A 19630-nucleotide genomic window follows, 5' to 3' on the forward strand; every position below is an offset into this window, starting at 1 on the left:
ACTTTTCACTCGCCACCCTGGAGACCTGTGCTGGACGTTGCTATCAAACATTTTGGCACATTCGGCATGAACCTTTTTCGCTCGACGCCATTGTTGCCGTGCAAAGAAGAACGAAGATGAATAGGCCCTCAAAGTTGGTTGTCAGCCAACGCATCGTGTGCGGTGTATGTGTGTTAATGTTTCACTGGAGAATTCTTGTTTTTTTCAGCGAGGCTTTTTGCGAGTTACTCGCATCTATTTTAATGCCATTTCACGTCCTATATAGTAGAGTAGTTTCTCCTCTATATAGTCAACAGTGTTTTTCAAAAATTCAAACTCTTGGAAAGTTTGTCGCTCAGTTGATCTAAATTTACTTCCCTTTCTGAATTGGGAAGATGAGTAAAAAGTTGTTCTCATTTGTATCTGAGAAAAGTTTTCACCAGTGCGTGTGAAATTAATTTTAGCCAATGGGTGTCTGTCGTGTGGGAGGGTTGGGCTTTTCTTTGACAAGAGAAAAGCAAAGAGAGAGAGAGAGAGTGCGGATTGAATGGAGAGAATCAAAGCTGTTCGAGGAACCCTGACTTCGACGTTATTGGTCTACTTCATTTTCATTTTTCCGCCATCCAGCTCTTGATTTTCCTTTCAAAAATTTCGCTCTCTCTCTCGCTCTCGCTGCGGGTATATGCACAATCTACGCGATGCACACAAGAGATCCTTGTGCTACTGTTAAAACAGCACGCTCCGAATAAACGAGTCGAGTCGTGTGTGTGTATGAGGAAAAGGAACGAGTGTGTGTGTGTGTATGGATCAATAATCAGGGAGCGACCGAAAGGTTTTGTGTCGTCGTCGTCGTCGTCGACTCTGCGGGCTCGTCCTGACAAGGTGCTGACGGAGAAACTCTAATGGATGTGTCACGAAGCTATCCCGGGGCTCGGTGAACTGCAAATTCGTCGCCAGACGGGAGAATCAGTCAGACAGGCAGACAGAGAGAGGCAAGCATCAATAGGAACGCTGGAACGGAGAGGGGGATTGAACTGACAGCAATCCGCGCGCAGCTCTCTTCCGCTTCGCCTCGTATACACGGCCCGCCGTATGTGCAGGTCCTTCGATATGAAATGAAGGGGGGACCACCTCCTCCGGGCCATGTATAAATCAATTATCGTCATGACGGATATATCAATAATGCGATTTTTTGTGCGGATGATCTCGGGGGCCGGCCGGCTGGGCTGGCTGCACAGCGACAGAGTCAGGGCGGATGGCAGATCGTCGTGTCGTTTGCTGACAAAAGTCACTTGGGCAAATATAGACGCCGCCACCCTGCGTCTCCTTTTATTTCTTTCCTTTCATATTCGCTGGCTCATGTTTGTATCTTGATCGTCAAAACGTGAAGCTATTGATCCATTTTTGTTAGCAAAGGAAGATTGGTTGCAGATGGGCCAAGATGATCATTAGTCAGCGGATCTCTCGAAAGCCAAGGGAGTGGGGAGAGGGGAACAGAGCACAGATATTGTACGGATGCAATAAAAGCTAATGAAGACGACAACTTCATATCGATCCGCTCAAGCGTGACGGGAGAAAATTCTTTTCATTTGTCGTCAATAGTTTTTTTTTATTATTCTCTCGTCTCGTACATACAAACGTTGGCAACTGCTCTTTAAACATTAGCAGCAGTCGGGACCTCTTTTCTTTCACTTCCCCGATCTCTTTCCTCCTGTTGTTTTATTTAAACTACCTCCCTCCCTTTCGAGCTCTTTTTTTTTCAATTGCAAATAATGTTGATGTTTGTGCTGCACTCTGGCACTGGAGAAGGAACCTCCCCCCCCATCTCAATGCTCTTCTTCTTTTTTCTGCTGACTGCGACGACAAGGAGCTGCTTCTACCGTGGTGCATCTACTTAAAAAAGACCCGATGGAAACATCGGAATGCTTTTTACACGTTCCTGTCAGGACCCGCCCTTGCGGAAGCGTTCCAAAGTTGACTAACCTTTTGCTAGGAGAAAATTTAAACAGTCTCGAAAGAGAGCTGGAGATTTTCAAATCCGTTTTATTTATTTTTTTTTTCTTCTTCTTCCTTCTTCTCTCCCTGGTTATTGTGCGTGGGGGAAAAAGGAGGTGCAGTGCTCCTGTAGTCGAATTTCCATTCACAATGTTGCCTACACATCCGACAAAGCCTGTTCAGTACATAGACGTGCAGATTGGCTGTCTAAGCGATCTGTCATCCAGCTGACAGAGCTCTATGTGTAGGTAATCACTTTGATGAAAGCAGAGAGCACATATTGAGTAAGAAGTTACCGCGGGGAAAAAGGGGGGAGGGGAGTTAGTTGCCAGTGTCTAATAACAGGGACTATATCAACGATGTGGTTTCAATCAACTTGTTTGTCAAGCACGTCGTCTGTTTTCTTTCTTTTTTTTTTCTTTTTCCTTTTCCCGATCGATCATATTTTACGCCTATGCAGGTCTTCTGCATTGATAACGTAACTACTATACCTCGTTATGTCACCGCTGAATAGTTTCGTTCAGCCATTACAATTTCTCTTCTGCCTTTTTGCCGGTAGTCGTTTATTTTTTTGGGGGGGGCTCGTCGAATCGAATGTCGACCGCAATCAGCCGAACGTTACACGTACGTGCGAAATTTGATTGCTTCGCTGATTTCCTTTTGACGCGATTTTCAGGCCCCGTGTGTTTTCACCTCAACTGCCGAGACGGAATGCGGATGGATATTTTTCCTGGATCACTTTTTTTTTCTTTCCTTTTCGACGGACGTGACGAATGTTAATAATGAACGCAAAGAAAATGGAGTCAACACGGACCGTCCAACGTAGCTATGGTCGGTTGCTGGGCAGCCTATCAAAAAAGGGGGGAAGAAACGTACCACTTTCCCTTGACTGTGCACACTTGTATTTCTTCTAAATGGATTGAGAATGGTAAAACAAAACCATACAAAAAAAAACATTAAATAGTAACAACTTTATAGTTCTACCCGAAAGAAGGAAAGAGATCTAAAAATCTTTAGAGTTAGAATCGTAAGTAGTAAGCGACATGCCGTTGTAGCGTTGCGCCATCACCCCCCAAAGAAAAAACATGTTTAGCTTTGGTGCTCTTTCGCTTCCGGATTTCGCCACTGCTGGATTCTGTGGGTAGTAGTCCCGGAGATGAGTGCTCGAGCCTGATTCCGGCCAAACACAAAATGTTACAGGAAATGGCGCAGCGGTTTATTTTCCATCCAACTTTCTTTTTTTCTCTTTCTCTCCCAACATTAAAAGGAAAGGATTTTGACGGACCTTGTTGGGTGCCGGCCCTGATTTTATGCATTCCCCAACAAAAGCCCAAAAGTACCTATGAGCTCTTTGCAACTCTTTTGGGTAAAAGAAGTGGGGCTCCAGTCCTTATGTTGTCAGAAGAAAGCTATCAAGGGCTGTAGTACTACTACATTAGTGTGTGTGTGGATGTGTTAGTGTTGGTAGCATCCCTTGAAAGCATGTCGAAAAGCAAATCCACTTTTGACTGCATAACCGGTCCGTCGGCGGGAGTGGCGCGGTGCTGGGCCCTGTGGTGCCGCTGCCTATGTGTGTGTAATGTCAAAGGCTAGCCAAAAACGTCCTCCCTTATGTCTTGGCTATTCAATCTTTCACAAGATCTTCTTGTTCTTCCTTGATTCTTCGCGATGTACACGCAAGAGTACTCTTTGAGTTCCCCCCCTAGCTTTTCTCCAGTGTCATCCGAGTCCCTCCCTCCTCTTTTTATTGTATGCAGATCCAATCCAGGCACGCTTTGGGGCCAGTGGGCATGTGCTGCGGGCTTGAACGTAATCGTCCGTGTCAAAGAAGGAGGGGATTGACTAGTATTTTTTTTCTTCTTCTTTATTTCTTTTTTCTTTTTCCTTTCATTCTTTTTTTCATCTTCATCCCGATTTGGCATTTTGGAAAGAATCAGATGACGAGCGAGTGACTCTGTTTCTTCATGCCGCATTGATTTCCATCCCCCGTCATTTCTCGTTGTCAAGTCGACAATAATGGAATTGTCATTAATTCTTTTGTTGGTCGGCGTGCGGAAAGAAGAAGAAGAAGAAGAGGACGACAGTTGACTTGGCTCGCAATCAAAAGAAATCGCAACCCGACCGCCTCACCAGCGGCAGAATAATTTTTTTTTTCTTCCAACGTGCATACTGTTCTGACAGTCAGTCTCTCCCCGCAACAGCCACAACGACACTTTTTAGTTCGTTCAAGCCATGCATACTCAACCGCACAATGAGGACATTGAACTCCTTATTTTGATTTCTGCAGCTCCTTGGCCATGGGTTGTTGTTAAGAGTAGGGAATCTCGGTGACGTCACAAACAAATCATCGAGTCCGGATTTCTTGTGTGTTTTGTGCGTATAGACTACGTGATGTGTAGAGTTGTTTTTCTTTTTCCATCTCTATGGAGAAAGGTGGATGGGTTTTCGGGGGTTCCGGGAGCTAGAGTCTCACGTGATGGAGGCCATTAAAGGTCAATCACGATTCCGCTCCTGAACATACCTCGGGAACTAATCACTCAAGTAGGGAAAAAGAACTCGTATAGGCCCAAAGAAAAACTGACGATGTAACGTGTATATATAGCCGCAATCACTCAATGACTGCCGGCTGTTTGCCGTACTATACACACACAAGAAAAAAAAGAGAGTCTATAGTGTAGGCGGAGCGGGATAAATCATTTTTTTAGACTGATGCTTTTTAATCCCCAGGTTTATAATTTATTTCGCATTTACGTGCTCTTCTTTTTTCCTTTTGACTTTGCCCTTTTTTCGTTTCTGGTTACTTGGTTAGCTAGCTAGCTAGAGCTCCCTTTTCTTGTTGTTTATTGCATTTGCAGTCGTGTCGAGGGGCTACTTCCTCCACCCTCTCGTGATTGCTTTTATTTGCTTTTTGGGTTTGTTTTGTGTCTATGTGTGTGTGTGTGTGCATTATATGTTGCCGGTTACTGTTGTGGCTGATGGCCTTTCCCCTCCTTTCCCTCCTTTTCCTTTTTTTCTGCTCAAAGTTTCGGTCGAGAATTGCGGAACAGGCGCAACTGTTCGTGTCCTCGGCGACCACGACGTGGGGCAGTTGTCAGGCATCCGCCGAGCTGAGCCGGTCTCAAGTCGAAAAATTCGTCAAGGAATTTCTTTTATTTTTTTTCTTTGGTTTTTATTTTATTTTTCCGTTCGTTTCCTCGTCGGACAAAAAATAAAGTGAACGAAAAGAAAAAATCTTAAACCATATCGAGGCCTTGTTGTTGGTGTTGTTGTTGTTCCCCCCAAAACCTCCCAAAAGGTTTTTGCGATTTGTTTTTCGGTGCCGCTGCACATTTGGATTGTGGGATTTCACGAAAATCGCCTAGCTGTCGATCGCCTCCGATATTTATTGGCTGTTCGCGGAACCCGGAACGGGCGGAAGACGCCAGCGGCACACAAAATGGACGTGGACAGCTACTCGTCTTTCGGTAGGCTACACACATCCTCTACTACCACCACCACCAACACGTTACGCAGCGTATATATAGAGAAAGAGTCTAGACTATTATTATTGTTATACCTAAGCTGGTTTCTTTCAAATTGGTTTCGCTTCTCTGCATCGATGGCTTCACTATTTTTTTTCCATTAACCTGCTGTATCTATTTCTTTTCGCCTTTTCCAGCACACGTATTATAGCCCGGTAAAAGGGATGGCATTTGAAATCACAAAATAGTTTAGCCTCTCTCTCTACATCGGCGTACAATTTAACGGTTACGCAATGTCACGCAATGTCAGATTTCTCTTCTCCATTTCATTTGGCTTATCTTGTCTCTCTCTCCCTTCCAAGTTTTTGTCGGTACTCTTCTTTTTCTCCTTTCCTTCACCAGGCACGTAGAAATATTCGGATAAAAAGGATGGGCGGTACTACGTGTCAATATCCGTTTGCACAAAGTTTTGAAAGGTATACAGTCTGCAGTTTTTTCTCCCGGGTTCTACTATGTTTGGTCGGGGCAGCATACATCCCCACCCTGGATGGATATATGGACGGATGGCTGACTGGCCAGCCGAATGAGAGTGGACAGTTCAAGTGCTTCTCCGTCTCCTGTAGCAACTTAGTCACGGCTCCAGTCGCCTGCTCCGTATAGGGGGTCGTTGTTATGAAGTCTAATATTTCTAGAGTTATACATGTTTTGCCCGAAAACGTCACCTATTTTTCCTAAGGTTTCTATCCCCCCTTTTGGAGAGAAAAAATGAAAAACTGGGATTCCATCAGAGGCTATTGTGCCGCATAACTGCACGAAGAGTTTCTAGAACTGGACTGGACTGGTCAGCCAATGCAAAAGGCGGAAGAGCACAGTCGCACTTGCACTAGTGGCGCTAGTGATGACTTTTGGGTGGGCGAGAGAAGGGGAAAAAAAAAAAGAGACAGTCCAGGGAGAGGGAGACGTGAGGGGGAGAGAAGAAGAAGAAGAAAAAAATCCCGATCCGTGACACGTTAGTGTCGCGTATCCGCTATTGGCTTTTCGTTTGGGTTATACCGGTAGTAGCCGGTCGATGTCGTTGCATTAGTGAAGCAGCCTCATAGCCTTTAGTTGACCACCAGCCGAGCTCCGGTCGATAGGTGGTGGTGGCGGCTGACGTGACTGTGTATAATTATACAGCCCCCAAGTTTGTTTTTTTCCCCGGCTAGTATCTAACCTAAACTAAAAATCAACTTATTTTTTTTTTTTGTTTCGGAAGGGTTGAAAGCGAATTTCGAATTGGGTTTGAGAAGTTGCCAAAGTTTTGGCGAGTGTGGGGTTGAAGAACAAGTTTTGAAGGCGGGACAAAGTGCGTGGAGGTGCTGTGTGATCCTTGCCGATCTCGGCAGCCGAGACGACAACCGCAAGAGCAAACGAGAACTTGGGTAACAAAGTTGAACGATTACGCCAGTTGCCGGGGTTGAGTGGCCAGGCAGCCGAAATGGACTCGGCGGATGAGAACAGATTGGCAGCGGCCCTCGAGCACGGCACCACCGTCTTGCACGCCAACGCTTCGACCATGACCAACAGCGACTCTTGTCATGACTGGACAGGTGATTTCCAGCATTATTCTAGACCTAATGCTCTCCCCACCAAATATCGATTTCATTATTTCCGGCATTGTGTACTACATATACGTGGTCTTAGCTTTTATGTCAAAGAAAACAGCCGAGTTTGGAAATGATTGTTGAATCGAAAATTCCATCCTATTTCTTTTTATTTTTTTATTTTCTCTCTGGGCTCCTTCTTATATTTTCACATCTGCCCACCGATTGGACGAATATTTGACTGCGTCAAGTTACGACCCCCAGTAGGTCACGAAAATTCGCTATGGCCCCTAATCTTGAAATCGCATGTTGTTACCGCAAAGTCAAAGTTTCTGGTTTTGTGTATTATTTATATGTTACTATATCTGGGACTAGAACGCAGTCTTCTTCTATTTTGATTATAATCGACTTGGAAATAAAAAAGCCAGCCAGAAAACATGTGCGTACGGTTTATAGAGTATGTACAACACAGTACACCAAAGAAAAGTTGTTATCATATCGCTGGCTCTGGCTACTCGTTATTTTCTAAATGAAGAAAATAACAAAACAACTGCTGGGTTTATTTTCGTCCAGTTATATTCGTGCAGTTTGGCTGTTGTTTTCAATGTTTCCGCATTTTTCACGTGTAGTCTCCAATTCCAAAAAAAGAAATGTGAAAATATTTCCCCTATTCCGGGAGAATATTTACATATATCGAAACGGCTGGATGGCAATCGGCAACAGCACACGTCTTATTTTATTTTATTTTCCCAAAAGGTCCAAAACCTATAAATTGAATATCGGCGAATGCAAGCCAACTCTCTCTCTCTCTCTCCTTGATGAAAACTCGTGTCGAATGGAATGGATCGGCAAAGCCCCCGGCACCATTAATTTCGAGAATGGTCTATAACCTCTTAACGTTTTGGAAGGGATCTAAAAGTTTGCATACTCTGCACTTTCTCGTTTTTCTTTATTATTATCCCGATCCTGAAAATGTCAGATGACTGGGAAAACTTTTTTTCAAGGCTTGACTGGAGTCGCTCCGAAAACTCAAAGCCAGCCGAGTTAGTTTAAATTTCTGATTTTTTAAAGAGGCACAAAGTCAAAAACAAGTTGTTCCTGCTGCTCCTGCTGTTTGATATCGATCGTTTGGTCTAAGGGACTATCCTCCTCCTTGTATACATACCACCCAAAAAAACAAGCGAAGTTCCACACTACCTGCTAATTAATTAGCTAATATCTTTTTCTTTTTGTTGTTGTGACGAACTTGAGCAAACTCCTTGATAGGGAAATTCCTGCCCGTACACGATGACTTGCCACTACAATAAGCCAAGACGAAGCGCGGTCGGTATGCAAATTCTTACGAAATGCCCGGGGGGGGGGGGAGTATAGAATAGACCCAACCCAAGCCAATTAGGCCAAGCTGTGATGGAAGTGGGAAATCTGATGATTTTCACGCAAACGTTTTTTTTTTTTTTGTTTGCTGAAGACCGTCGCTCCCTTTTCCAGGAGGTTTTAGTGCTATAAACGTGGCGAATAACAAACGATGGCGGTAGCCAATCAGGTTGTCGGTGACGTTAGCACGCGAGCAGTTCCTGCCCCAAATTGTTATTTGTTGGTCGACAGGCTTTTTTCAGTCAGGCCTCCTTACTTTGACGTGCTGGAACTATCAACTCTGATACCCACCAGCAACTAAGTCGGGGGTGGGGGAATAACATTAAATCACAAGGTGTGCAAACAAATGACATTTTTTTTATGTTTAATTTTATTATTATCTATTTGGCCCATTCGAACGTAAAGTCCAAAAAACGAATTACGTGGGACGACGCACCATGGCCGTGTGTGCTGTTTGTGTTGGTTTGTTTGTTGATAAATTTCCGCCCGTCAAGAAGAGTGACACAGCAGAAGCCTTAGTGTTTGAATGATGTCTAACAGAAACGGAGGTTGGGTTTAGAACTATCAAACACTGGTCTTAGTTTTGAGCGACTGTTGAATGCCTTTTGTAATATAATGAAGTCATCTTCATTACTAATTCAAGGGGGGAACGAGTAGAAACTCTCTCCACTTTGTCGAATTCATCGTTTTGTCTGTGTGTGTCGTCTGCCTCTTATTTCTTCTTTTGTTTCTCGTTTTTTTTTTGCGCCGGCACTGGAAAGTTAAGCTGGCTCGGAATTTCTTATAACTTGCCTCTCCTCATTTTAAAGTTGGAAAATAAATAAGTGAAGCGTGAAAAAAAAAAAAAGAAAAAGAACTTTGAGAAACAATTTGATCGTTCGTATTGATCAAATTTTTTCTCGTTTCCAACTTAAAATAAAAAAAAATCTGCCGTTCCACTATTTATAGCTAGTCAGATCTCTGTCCTTTGTTAATAGTAGGAAAGAACCGAGATTTGTGGTTTGATAAGCTAATTCTCTTTTACGTAACCTGTTTTCTAACCCGCGGGCGGAGGTGTAGGATTGTTCCTGTAGCCAAAATGGCTGTGAAATGAAAGAAACCCGTTTCCAGCGTTAAATCAAGTAGCTTTTTTGATTGCAGAAGGACATTCTGATTCAGAAGCCTTCAAATGAATTGCCTCTCTAAAAGCGCTTTGATAGTATATATGGACACACCTTGTGAGTACGTGCGTACCTACATGGCGTGGGAGGTTAGAGATACACGTCGAGATGAAGCGAAAGTTGTAAAATCAGTCGGATCTCGACATCCGCTGCGACTGGGACAATTTGTAGCGGAAGAAAAGAAAAGAAAAAGCATTAAAACAAATTGGCATCTGAACAGTTAATGATGCCGTCCTCCAGAGACGTTGATCATGACGATTATCAGCTCGTTACTTCGCCGGAAACCCGCAAGAAATTTGGAAAACGTGAGTTCAAAAAAAACAACCCAATCCAAACGTTTGTCAACGATACTAGGACACTGGTAGTACCAATGTAGTGTTTTGTTTTATGTTTGCTTCTAAATTGGGGCCGTCCTTTTCCGTTCACAAACAGAAAAGGACTTGGGAAAAATCAACCAATTACCCACGAAATCTCATTGCCTAGTATCAATAAGAGCGGAATGTTTCTGTCGCTTAACTTGATTTTCTCCTCTACTCGTGACTTTGAAAGGCTGGTGGGCGGGTGAGTGCTGGGCACTTGAGTCAATTTGTTTGAATAATTCATGACCTGGTGGTTTCCTCTCTGTTGCTTCTGTGACTGTCCAATTGGCCGCCCCAAAAGGCAAGAGGTATAAGGTCGATTCCGTCATGACCCAATTTGTTTCACTTTTCCAACTCGACCGTTTCATTTGTTTATGAACAAGGAGCCCCCCGAGTCTACGCGAGTCGACTTTATTTAAACCGGACCCTCTATCCAGGTTACGCGTTTGATGGTCAAGCCATTGCCACCGAATGTGTTTGGTAGAGGGGATCTCTCAGCAGTTTTATTATAGCCGGTAGGCGGAGTAGCAGTAGTAGTATTTGGCTTGTTATTTTTCCTTCCTTTTTTTACAGTTGGGTACTTGCCACTGGGTGTGTTTGTCTTTTGTATTTCCTTCTCCAATGCTCTCTCTGCTTTTCTCGGTGCAGAGAAGAAACGGTGACAGAACCCCAGAGAAGAGAGAGAGGAGAAATAAAAAGGAACAAACGAGATCGGTGCCCAGCAGAGAGTGAAATGCTGTACTACTCCCTTTCCATTTCTTTTTCGCTCTTCTTCTTTATTTATTTGATGTTTTCTTCTTTTACTTCGTCCTATCGACTTTTCTTTTAACCAAAGGTGTTGGACGCTAGTGCAAAGATATACCGCAAACGACGGTGGGCGGGGAAAAAAATGTCGGGAGCATTTGGTCATTGATCTGATTTGTAAAGCAAAAAGGTGGATTTCTTCCACCCACGCACGATCCTGACCAGTTCAATTTTCTTGTTTTTTTCCTCAGCTGGATGAGTGGGAGACTTTCTCATTTGGCGAGTTTGATAACTGTCGGTTGTCTTTTACAGAGTGTAGTAGCAGCAGACGGTCTAATAAGTGGCGAACAGAGTCGCTGCTGTCGTTGCGACCCAAAGTTTCATTGGCTCCGCCTGACTGCACACATTGGGTTTACAAGAAACGGGTGACGAGTGTGTGTAGAGAGAGAAGTAGGAAAGTGTGTATAGTTGATTGGAACACATCACTTCTCTCTCTCTCTTTCATCTTCCGGCATTTTCTTTTTGGTGTTTCTCCCATCTTTTGCTCCCGGTTTTTCTTTTTTATTTTTATTGATGAAAAATCCTTTTCCTATTACGTGTCGTTCCGTATCATCGACATGCTCTAGTGGCTTTATATAATATCATTTTCTGACGGGGATTTCTGATTGCCTTGGCGCGACTGCAATGTGTACAGGCTCCCCCCTTTTTCTCTTCTTCTTCTTCCAGTACGGAGCTCCTCCCGATGTACGAATCGACCGGGGCACACACACACAGCACCACCCCGTGAGTGTGTATGTGTCTGTTTGGTGAACTTGTCGGGTCTCTCTCTCCGACTCTTTCCTCTCGAATGAGCCCCTTATTCGGCCTATACAGCTCAGGACTACAAGTCCTCCAGAAGACTAACGAATGGAGACTGTCGCCGACTCGATCAGCAGAAAAGTCACGCAGCTTTCAAAAAGACAGAAAACACAAGAGACACTGTGTCAGGAAACTACCCCCCCCCCCCACTTTTTTTTCTTTCTCTGTTTCAAGCGAACAAAAAAATTTATATTTTTTTGTTTGGTTTTGTTTCATTTTTTCACCACCCACCGGCGCTCCATTGGCGTTTGACTCATCGTGCATGTAGTCACGGCGTCGTCGTCGTCTTCTCCATTATCTTGTCACCCGTTTTTCTTTTGATGTCGGATTTGAACTGCCGCGTATATGGGCGATATATCCGAAGGGGGGACTGCCGACAGGTTCGCCTAGGAGACGACATTCTTTTCTCAACACGAATTTATGTTATTCGAAAATATTAATTCTTCTTTTTTAAATCTTTTATTGTTGTTTTTTTCTTTTGAAAAAGAATTTGAGAGATTCATCCCAGGCTTTTCTTGCCTGTCGAGTCGTGTGTTATCTCTGGCATTGCGCTTATCCGCCCCGAGATGATGACATCGATATATCGACCGATGTCGTCCTCCCGATATATAATAGCTCCCGGTCTTCTTCTTTCTTCTTCTCCTTTTTCCCTCCTCTACGTGAGGTGGAGCGTTGGGCGCATCGGCAAATAACATATGATACGCCATCGTCTTGTACCAGTACCACCACCACCACTAGTGGGGGTGGGTGGTTGACGTGCCGAAATGGCGACTCTCCCCCCTCTATGACCCACGTCTATATCCACACAAGGCTGAGTAGGTACACGTCACATCATCCGATGGATCGATTGAAGCTATACACATACGTTACACACATGCTGTGCTTACACACACACTGTGTGTGTGTCTCTCTCTCTCTATCTCTGTGTGTACAGTATGTGTCCAAAAAGGTGGAACGGGTTTTCAGCTTCGAGAGTTTTTCATGTCGCCTTTAGATTGGACCTTTGAGTCGGGGTCACGCCGTTCCTTTTTTTTTATTATTATTTTCGCCATTGTGGCAAATGGTTGAAAGTTGTGCACAGTCAAAGAGCGAGCAAGATAATGGGGAGGACCGAAAAAAAATAAAAAGAAGATAAAAAATAAACCCCCAAAAAGAGCAAACGAGAAAACAATCGATCAAGAATCCCCGCCCTCATCTGCCGATGTCAAATCAAAAAAAGAATAGGGAAAGGGGATTTTTTGATGAGGACGAATTCTTTTTTCGTGAGGAGAGAGCTCCTGGCTCCTGGGCGGCAGCTGAGAATTCTGCCCATTTTCAAGTGTTGATTAGAAAATTAAGAAAGGCGATGACAAGAGGCAAAAGAATACACACACACACACAGAGAGACAAGTGAGAGAAGAAGAAGAGAATGGGGGGAAATGAATTGTTCATCCTCGTTTTTTCTCTTCTCTTCTCCTCCTTTTTCTACTAGACGCTAGGAGCCGGCCAAAAGAGGGCCGTCCTTTTTGAAGGAGGTGGCGCTCACTGTAACGGAGGAGAGAGAAGTAGGAGCAGGAGCAGTAGAGTCTCGTATTTTTGAGGAGCGAGGAGGAGGCGACTCTCTGGTGGGAGGTGGTGGATGTGTGTGTGTGGGTGGGGTGGGGTTTGGTTGGTAGTTTTCAGGAGGTCGATAAAGGCGAGGCAGCCGAAGCTGAAGGAAGAGAGTGCGTCGAGAGAGAGCGAACGGCACAGACACAACTCGTCAACAGTTCCTCCTCCTCCTTCTCCTCTCTGAGCCCCCACATACGACCCGACTGGACAGCGCCAAATTTTTTCACTCGTGTCGTCCAGACTCCTTTTTGGCCGCTGCCCGTTGTCAGTTCCGTTTGCTCGTCCTCCGCTCTTCCGCGCGCTCACACACACAGACTCTCAATTCGGCCTTTTTTTTCTCTTCTCCTTTTGTCGGTCGAATTTCTTGACTTGTCCCGTCGACTTGAGTTGACTCCCATCGCTCCTGACATAGAGAAGAGACTAGACAGGGGAATCCAGGAGCCGTTAGATTCCGAAAAAAAGGAGCCCATTGCTCTGGTTGGCCGTCGGCTGAATGATCAGTGTCATCGGCCGTTTTGACAACTTGCGAGCATAAATATCGATCGGGAGCGAAAGGGAGGAGGAGGAGGAAGAAGAAGAAGAACCGCGTGAGGTACGTGGCCCAGGAGCTGGTGGCTAACAAACACACACACTCCCTCCCCCTCACGAAAAAGGGGTGGAGGGGGGAAGCAGCAAAAAGAAAGAAAAAGGGAGGGGTGAAAAAAGCAGCAGCAGCACAGCTCTCTTGCTTTCGTGTGCGTGTGTGTGTGTGCGGATGTGTCTGTGAGTGTGTCGAGTGTGCATGTGGCTCTGTGTCTCTCCGGTGTGTGTGTGTGTGAGTGAGCCGGGGTCAGAGATTTGTGCTTGGCGCTTAAACTCGGCTCTCCCCCACCAGTGTTGGCCCATCTTCGCCGGACTGATGTGCTCCTGCTGCCATCCGTGCGACTCGTCCAGCGCAGTGTCAGTCGCTTTCGCCGGCGCCCAGGCGATTGTTTTGTATTGAAACTTTACTCACGCCAATCCTTTTATTTTCGGCCGACGATTCAACTTGTACTTGACAAGGAGCTGGGCAGTTTGTGACGGTTTCTCTCTTTTTTCCGATTGCCTGGGGATCCTTGACGGTGGGAAATCCACTTTGGCAGAGAGCAGAAATCCAATCAATAGAAAAGAGATTGTCTGTTTGTTTATCTATCCATCAGATAGAAGGGGGTGAAGAATCCCAGTTTGTTTTTTTGTTACGACTAGAGAAGAGGGTGTTAACATATTTTTAAAAAAGAAAAGAAAAGAAAAAAACGAATAATGGCCGCGCCGGCAGATCGTTCACGCTTCACCACTGAGAAAGTTGACATCGATCACGATTGCCAGGCCATCGCCGCCAATTCTCAGGGTCTCATTGGTAAGTCTTCCATATTCCTTGTTTTCTTTTTCTTCGTGTGTGTATTTCCCGTCCGTCATTTTTCGCATATCCTTTTTTTTATTATTATTATTGTACGGCTACACACACACATATGCTGCCGAGGCTGACGGAAGAGAAGCAAAACGGGTGGTGGGGGATAAGTTTGTTATCGTAGGAGGCCTCCTCTTTTTGACTGTACCGCACCCAAGGCGAAAAAAAAAAGGATTGGCGACTTGCTTTTTTGGATGGAAACCTCTTCTAGGACCTCGGCAAATGTCTTTTCTCTCTCTCTCTTTCTCCTAATCCTGGGGAGCATTCCCTCCGGGTGCGGAGGATCCGTCATTGCCGCCATTCGCGCATTGATTCGACGGGAAATGTTTCCACGGCATTTTTTTTCTTTTTTGGGCGACTCTCGTTCGCCCAACCGGCCGACCTGCTCCTAGCTCCTTTTGAGATGGAATTGAATAGGATCTATTGACAGGATTTTCTCCATTTTTATTTCTTTTCTCTAATGGCTGAAAGGGTGGGTGGGTGCACCCGAGTCTATATGTTGTATGCAGAGACATCTCCGGTTTCAATGCGAATAGACACTAACACCGGCGGGGTGGGGTAAAGATGGGTACACACAACTCTGAGGTTATTTGACTAGGAACAACCAAATGAAATGAATATACATCGTACAAGTGTTGGCAGAAGACATGTATAGCTCTTCTGCTGTAGGGCTGCCCGAAACCCCTCCATTCAAATTCTCGTGAAAAGACCAGCGCCAGCCAAAGAGAAAAAACTGAAAATAAAATAAAATAAAATAAAATAAAAAAAAAAGATGGTCCTGCGCTGTTATTGTGTGCGCTGCAGGGCACCGCCGAGTATTACAGAGCACATAAACAGAGCAAACGAAATCCCATACGACACACAGAAACCATCCAGTATTTTATTATTAGTTTTTCTTTTGCCATCATTTCCCGTCTCTATATCTCTACTCAGTATTTGAATTTCATCTTCTTATTTTGGGGTATATTGAATTTGATTACGCACAACTCTTTGACATGTGGAAAAATTGAACAAACAAAAAAATATAACCATCCCGGTTCTATGTGGATAATGCGCCAAAGTCCAGGAGAGATTCTTTCCTTTTTTTTTATTCAAGACAAGTCGAAACGCTAAAGCTCAGACATGTCCTCTGCAATGAAGACTTTTCGGAGAGGGGCGAAGTCTTACGAGTTATGTAGTATTTGTCTCTCTTGTCTCTACCCCTTGTTGTTGTTGAGAGGGTTAGCGTTAGACTCAATCAACCTTAATATTTCCATGGGAATTGCTTTGTGTCGTGACAAAGGCGGAGAACAATGGCTCAAAATGGCCGTTCAAAATGTAATAGATCGCATCGCAAATGGAATGGAAAAAAGGAGGACCAAGAAGAAGAAGAAGAAAAGACAATTGTTCCCTCCTTTATTATTTCTCAGTCACACACACGACCACAACACACACACACGTATGTACTACCTAGGCAGAGACATCGAGTCATTATTTCTTTTCTTTTTTTTTTTACTGGGAACTGAATGGGCTGCACGTAGTAGTAGTAGGCGAATGCCACCGGTGGCACTAAAAATATATGGCGAAGAAGCCGAGAGAGAAAAAAGGGAAAAGAGCCGACGAGATCGATCGATCTTTTTTTCTTTCTTCTCTTTTCTGATCCGTGAGATGCGCCTTATTCGTTATATGATGATCCCCAACCTCTCTCGGGCCTCTTTTCTCCGTGTAACTGGGCGGTATGTACGTAGTAGTGGTAGGCTCCATATAGCTCAAGTGACGCGGACAAAGCTATATACGGTCAGTTATCCTTGTCGACTTTATCAGCCTGCCGGGCCCCATCCTGAATTATGTCCAGATCTACGCTGTCTATTTGCGGTAGGACCGAGATCGTCTCTTTTTTGTTTTTTTAAATCGAAAAAAAAAGATTCATTTTGTTCTGTTCGGCAATATGGATTACATGGGCACACGTGCAAGGCTGCAGAGCAGCAGCAGCTGTAAGGTCCGTTGTTGAATAAGTAAAAATGTTTGCCGCAATGTTTCAATGATCCATCGGATTCACCATGGTAATTCCTCCTCTCTTTTTCTTCTTCTTCTTTTTGAAAACACAAAACAAAAAATTCGCCAACCTCCGAATCGCTGGTCTGGAACAATCGAATCGAGAATTGAGTATTGTATAAAAGAAAATGAGAGAGGATTCTTCTGATATCAATGGATGTTTATTTTGGTAGAGATATACTATATATAATATCGCTGAGCCGCCATACCGCCATTGAAAAAGAGAGTGTGTTTGCTTTGGCTTTTTTGTCCTCATTGATAAATCGATGTATCATTTTGCTTTCTACCCTCGTTCGGCGGCGGCGTGGGGTTCGGTTCGTCGGTGGTGGCGTGTAATTCGTGCCGGTTTTTCTTTTTCCCCTTTTTCCTCCGGAGAACAGGGCCGGGTGATAAATCCTCTACACGCTGTGCGGTTATTGGATCGCTAGCCCAACAACATCTATAGATAAAGCCTATAGACTTACAAGTTACACCGCGTATAAATAAAACAACAAACAACAAGAGAATCTATGCTGGATGATGCTGCTGCTGCTCGGCACTCACGAAAAACCGGGGGAAACTTATTCCTCCACCCTTTTTTTTCTTCTTCTCCTTTCTCGCGGCTCCTTTTTGAAAACAGGAGCCACCAAGCTTTTCCTACTCCTAATGTATGCTGCTGCACACATTCACCGAGTTCTAATAGAGAAAAGAGAGCGAACTCTTGCGAGCAAAAGTTGGATGGTCCTGGGCTCTTTTTTCTCCCGAAATATATAAGAAAAGGAGCGAACTGGGACGAGCTGCGCCCCGGTGTTACAGGAGAAACTAGGGGCCGAGTTCCTGCTCCTAGAAACTGGGGAGAGGGAGGGGCGGTTGAAAGCGAACGGCCGATCGATGCGATCCCGAAAAGAAAAGAAAAAAGGCTCATCGTCCCGCCTTGTAATAAAAGTAGGACCCGCTGTCATCGTTTTCCTTTTTCTCTTGTTCTCCGGCCGGAGAAGAAGGTGAAAGCTGCGATTTTCCCGGTCTTTTTTTGGTTTTGGTTTGTTTGTATTTGAAAGACACAGACGTCTAGAATTTCTTTTTTTTTTTTCATCTCTCTTCTTCATTGGTGTTGTTTTCCCGCCGCCTGCCGGATGTGCAACTTTGGCTGGAAGATGACGCCGCCGCCATCGCCGGCCTACGCGAAAAATGGCAGAGAGATGTAGAGGAAACGGGATTTTCGTACCAAGTTTGAAACGCTCGGCGGTGGGAGGATCAAAGACGTTGTCGTGCATAATATCATAGAGGAGACGCCAGCGCCTGGCACTTTGTAGTTGTAGCCTTGTGTGTAAAGTAGATCTCTGTGTGTGTCTGGTCTCCTTTACCCAAGTGCAGCACAGTTACACCACCACCAGCCGATGATTGAATTAGGTCGTTGGCACACTCTACAGTTTAACCGAGTTCTTCTCACACGCTATACTGACTAGAGCGAGTGCCGAGCCGCTTGCGGATAACGTCCAACTCGAATTGTAACACGCATCGCGGCTGACTGATTGCGTCACACACTATCACACACACCTATTTGCTTTGAATGGGTTATCCATCGGCTGCTGCCGGTGTGATACAGGCAATCTCTGACCAGTTGACAAGGCGTTAACCATCCAAATGACGGGGAGGGTGTCGCGATTGAAGACACCGGAACAAACAAGGATCCTGGTCGTCGGTGGTCCTGGGTCCCCTCCTAATGGGAACAGGAGGTGTTTGTTACGGCACGGAATGTGAGGCAATCACTATATAGGAAGACGAGGCCAGGTGGTGTCCCGCACCCCTCGCATCATCACTCCTCCCTTTCTCCTCCTATTCCTCCAGCCTTCTAATCCATCCGCTTTAGTCCGCCGCCACACTGGGCGCTGCTTCTCCCACCACCCTATATTCTTGATCACCTAATGGTCCCTCGCTCCCAATCCCGGCGGAAAGGCTTAATGGTCGCCGCTGGCCCAATTATTTCGCTCAACTTTTTTTGGGGGGGTTTCTTTTTCTTTGCTTGACCGATTACGACGGCACGCGCGCATGTTCACATGCAAACCCCTATCCCCTCCTTCAAGTAAATCCAGCGGTTGTTGCTGACGATCGTCTTTTCATTACGCAATTTTTTTTTTTATGATTTCGCTTTGATTTTGGACTTTCGACACGGCAACTTTTCGTCTGGCGTTTGATTGATTCTCACTTTGATATCAGCTCAACTTGATGCAGATAAGGATAAATAAATATGTGTCCGTTTTGAAATTCCCTGGCGAGTTGGAGGAGGACGGAGAAACTGATGGACGTCCATCTCCATTTCATGACATTGAGAGATAAGCAAAATGTAGATTGGGTGCATCGCGACGCCGGCGGTTATATGCGCTCGTTACTGCTGCCATAAATATGAAATTCCGGCACGTCGCTCCTTAACAATGTGTGGACTGGCAGCAGCAGCAGCAGCAGCAGCAGTAGATAGTATTATAACTGGAGGGCAAGTAGATAGGGGGGATTAGCGTCGAGATGAAATAGCTAATGATATAGACCCTTTGCCATAATTGCCCCGTTCTATGCAGCATTTAAAAAACCCAAAAATTGAGCGGTCGTTAATAATCATTTGAATGGCGACTTTTCATTCCGCGCACGTCTACGAACTCTCACTCCTGATCCGCGCATAGATTGGAAGTTGATGCATGTTGACTGTTGAGCTGACGGAACGTTTGAGATTATATACATACCGCCATCAAAGTTTAGCGGGATATAGTAGTACTACGAAACGAAGTTTGAATGCAATGCAGCGCTCCCGCTTTCGGAAGTTTGTCGTCTTTTCAAACGAAAAAGTTTGGTGTTTTTCCCGCCGTCTTGTCAGCCCCCGTCGGCACTTTCTGAAGCCTGGGTGGACATGTACTAACAATTGGCGTTCGTTGATTTCCCTGTTTGTCTCTCCCCTGGCTCGTGTGTGCAAATTGCATTGGCTCAACAACAATTGCCATCTCTCTCTCTTTTGGCGCGATGGCAGCGGCCAACTTTTTCTTTCTTCTTCTTCTTCTTTGCTCGTATAGTTTGGCTCCTGTGTGGATTCTAACGAACA

The 19630-nt window shown here is 45.0% G+C and overlaps 1 protein-coding gene across 7 annotated transcripts in view; it reads left to right on the plus strand.

Moving 5' to 3' along the window:
• The window catches only part of LOC124190647 (solute carrier family 12 member 4-like), a 36461-nt gene that overhangs the window by 1829 nt on the left and 15002 nt on the right, over nucleotides 1-19630 (plus strand). For 2 of the 7 annotated variants that reach the window (XM_046583472.1, XM_046583479.1), the window contains exon 1: nucleotides 13204-14478. The exons of 2 other annotated variants lie outside the window; for them this stretch is intronic. In XM_046583472.1, coding sequence (XP_046439428.1) covers nucleotides 14382-14478 — 97 coding nt within the window. In that variant the 5' untranslated portion in view covers nucleotides 13204-14381. Of the gene's footprint in view, nucleotides 1-5237; nucleotides 5439-6523; nucleotides 7025-9656; nucleotides 9858-13203; nucleotides 14479-19630 lie in introns of those variants that run through there. 3 more of the 7 variants (XM_046583497.1, XM_046583458.1, XM_046583488.1) reach the window with 3 other exon arrangements.

This window comes from Daphnia pulex, chromosome 1, assembly GCF_021134715.1.
Source record: "Daphnia pulex isolate KAP4 chromosome 1, ASM2113471v1".
NCBI lineage: Eukaryota > Metazoa > Arthropoda > Branchiopoda > Diplostraca > Daphniidae > Daphnia > Daphnia pulex.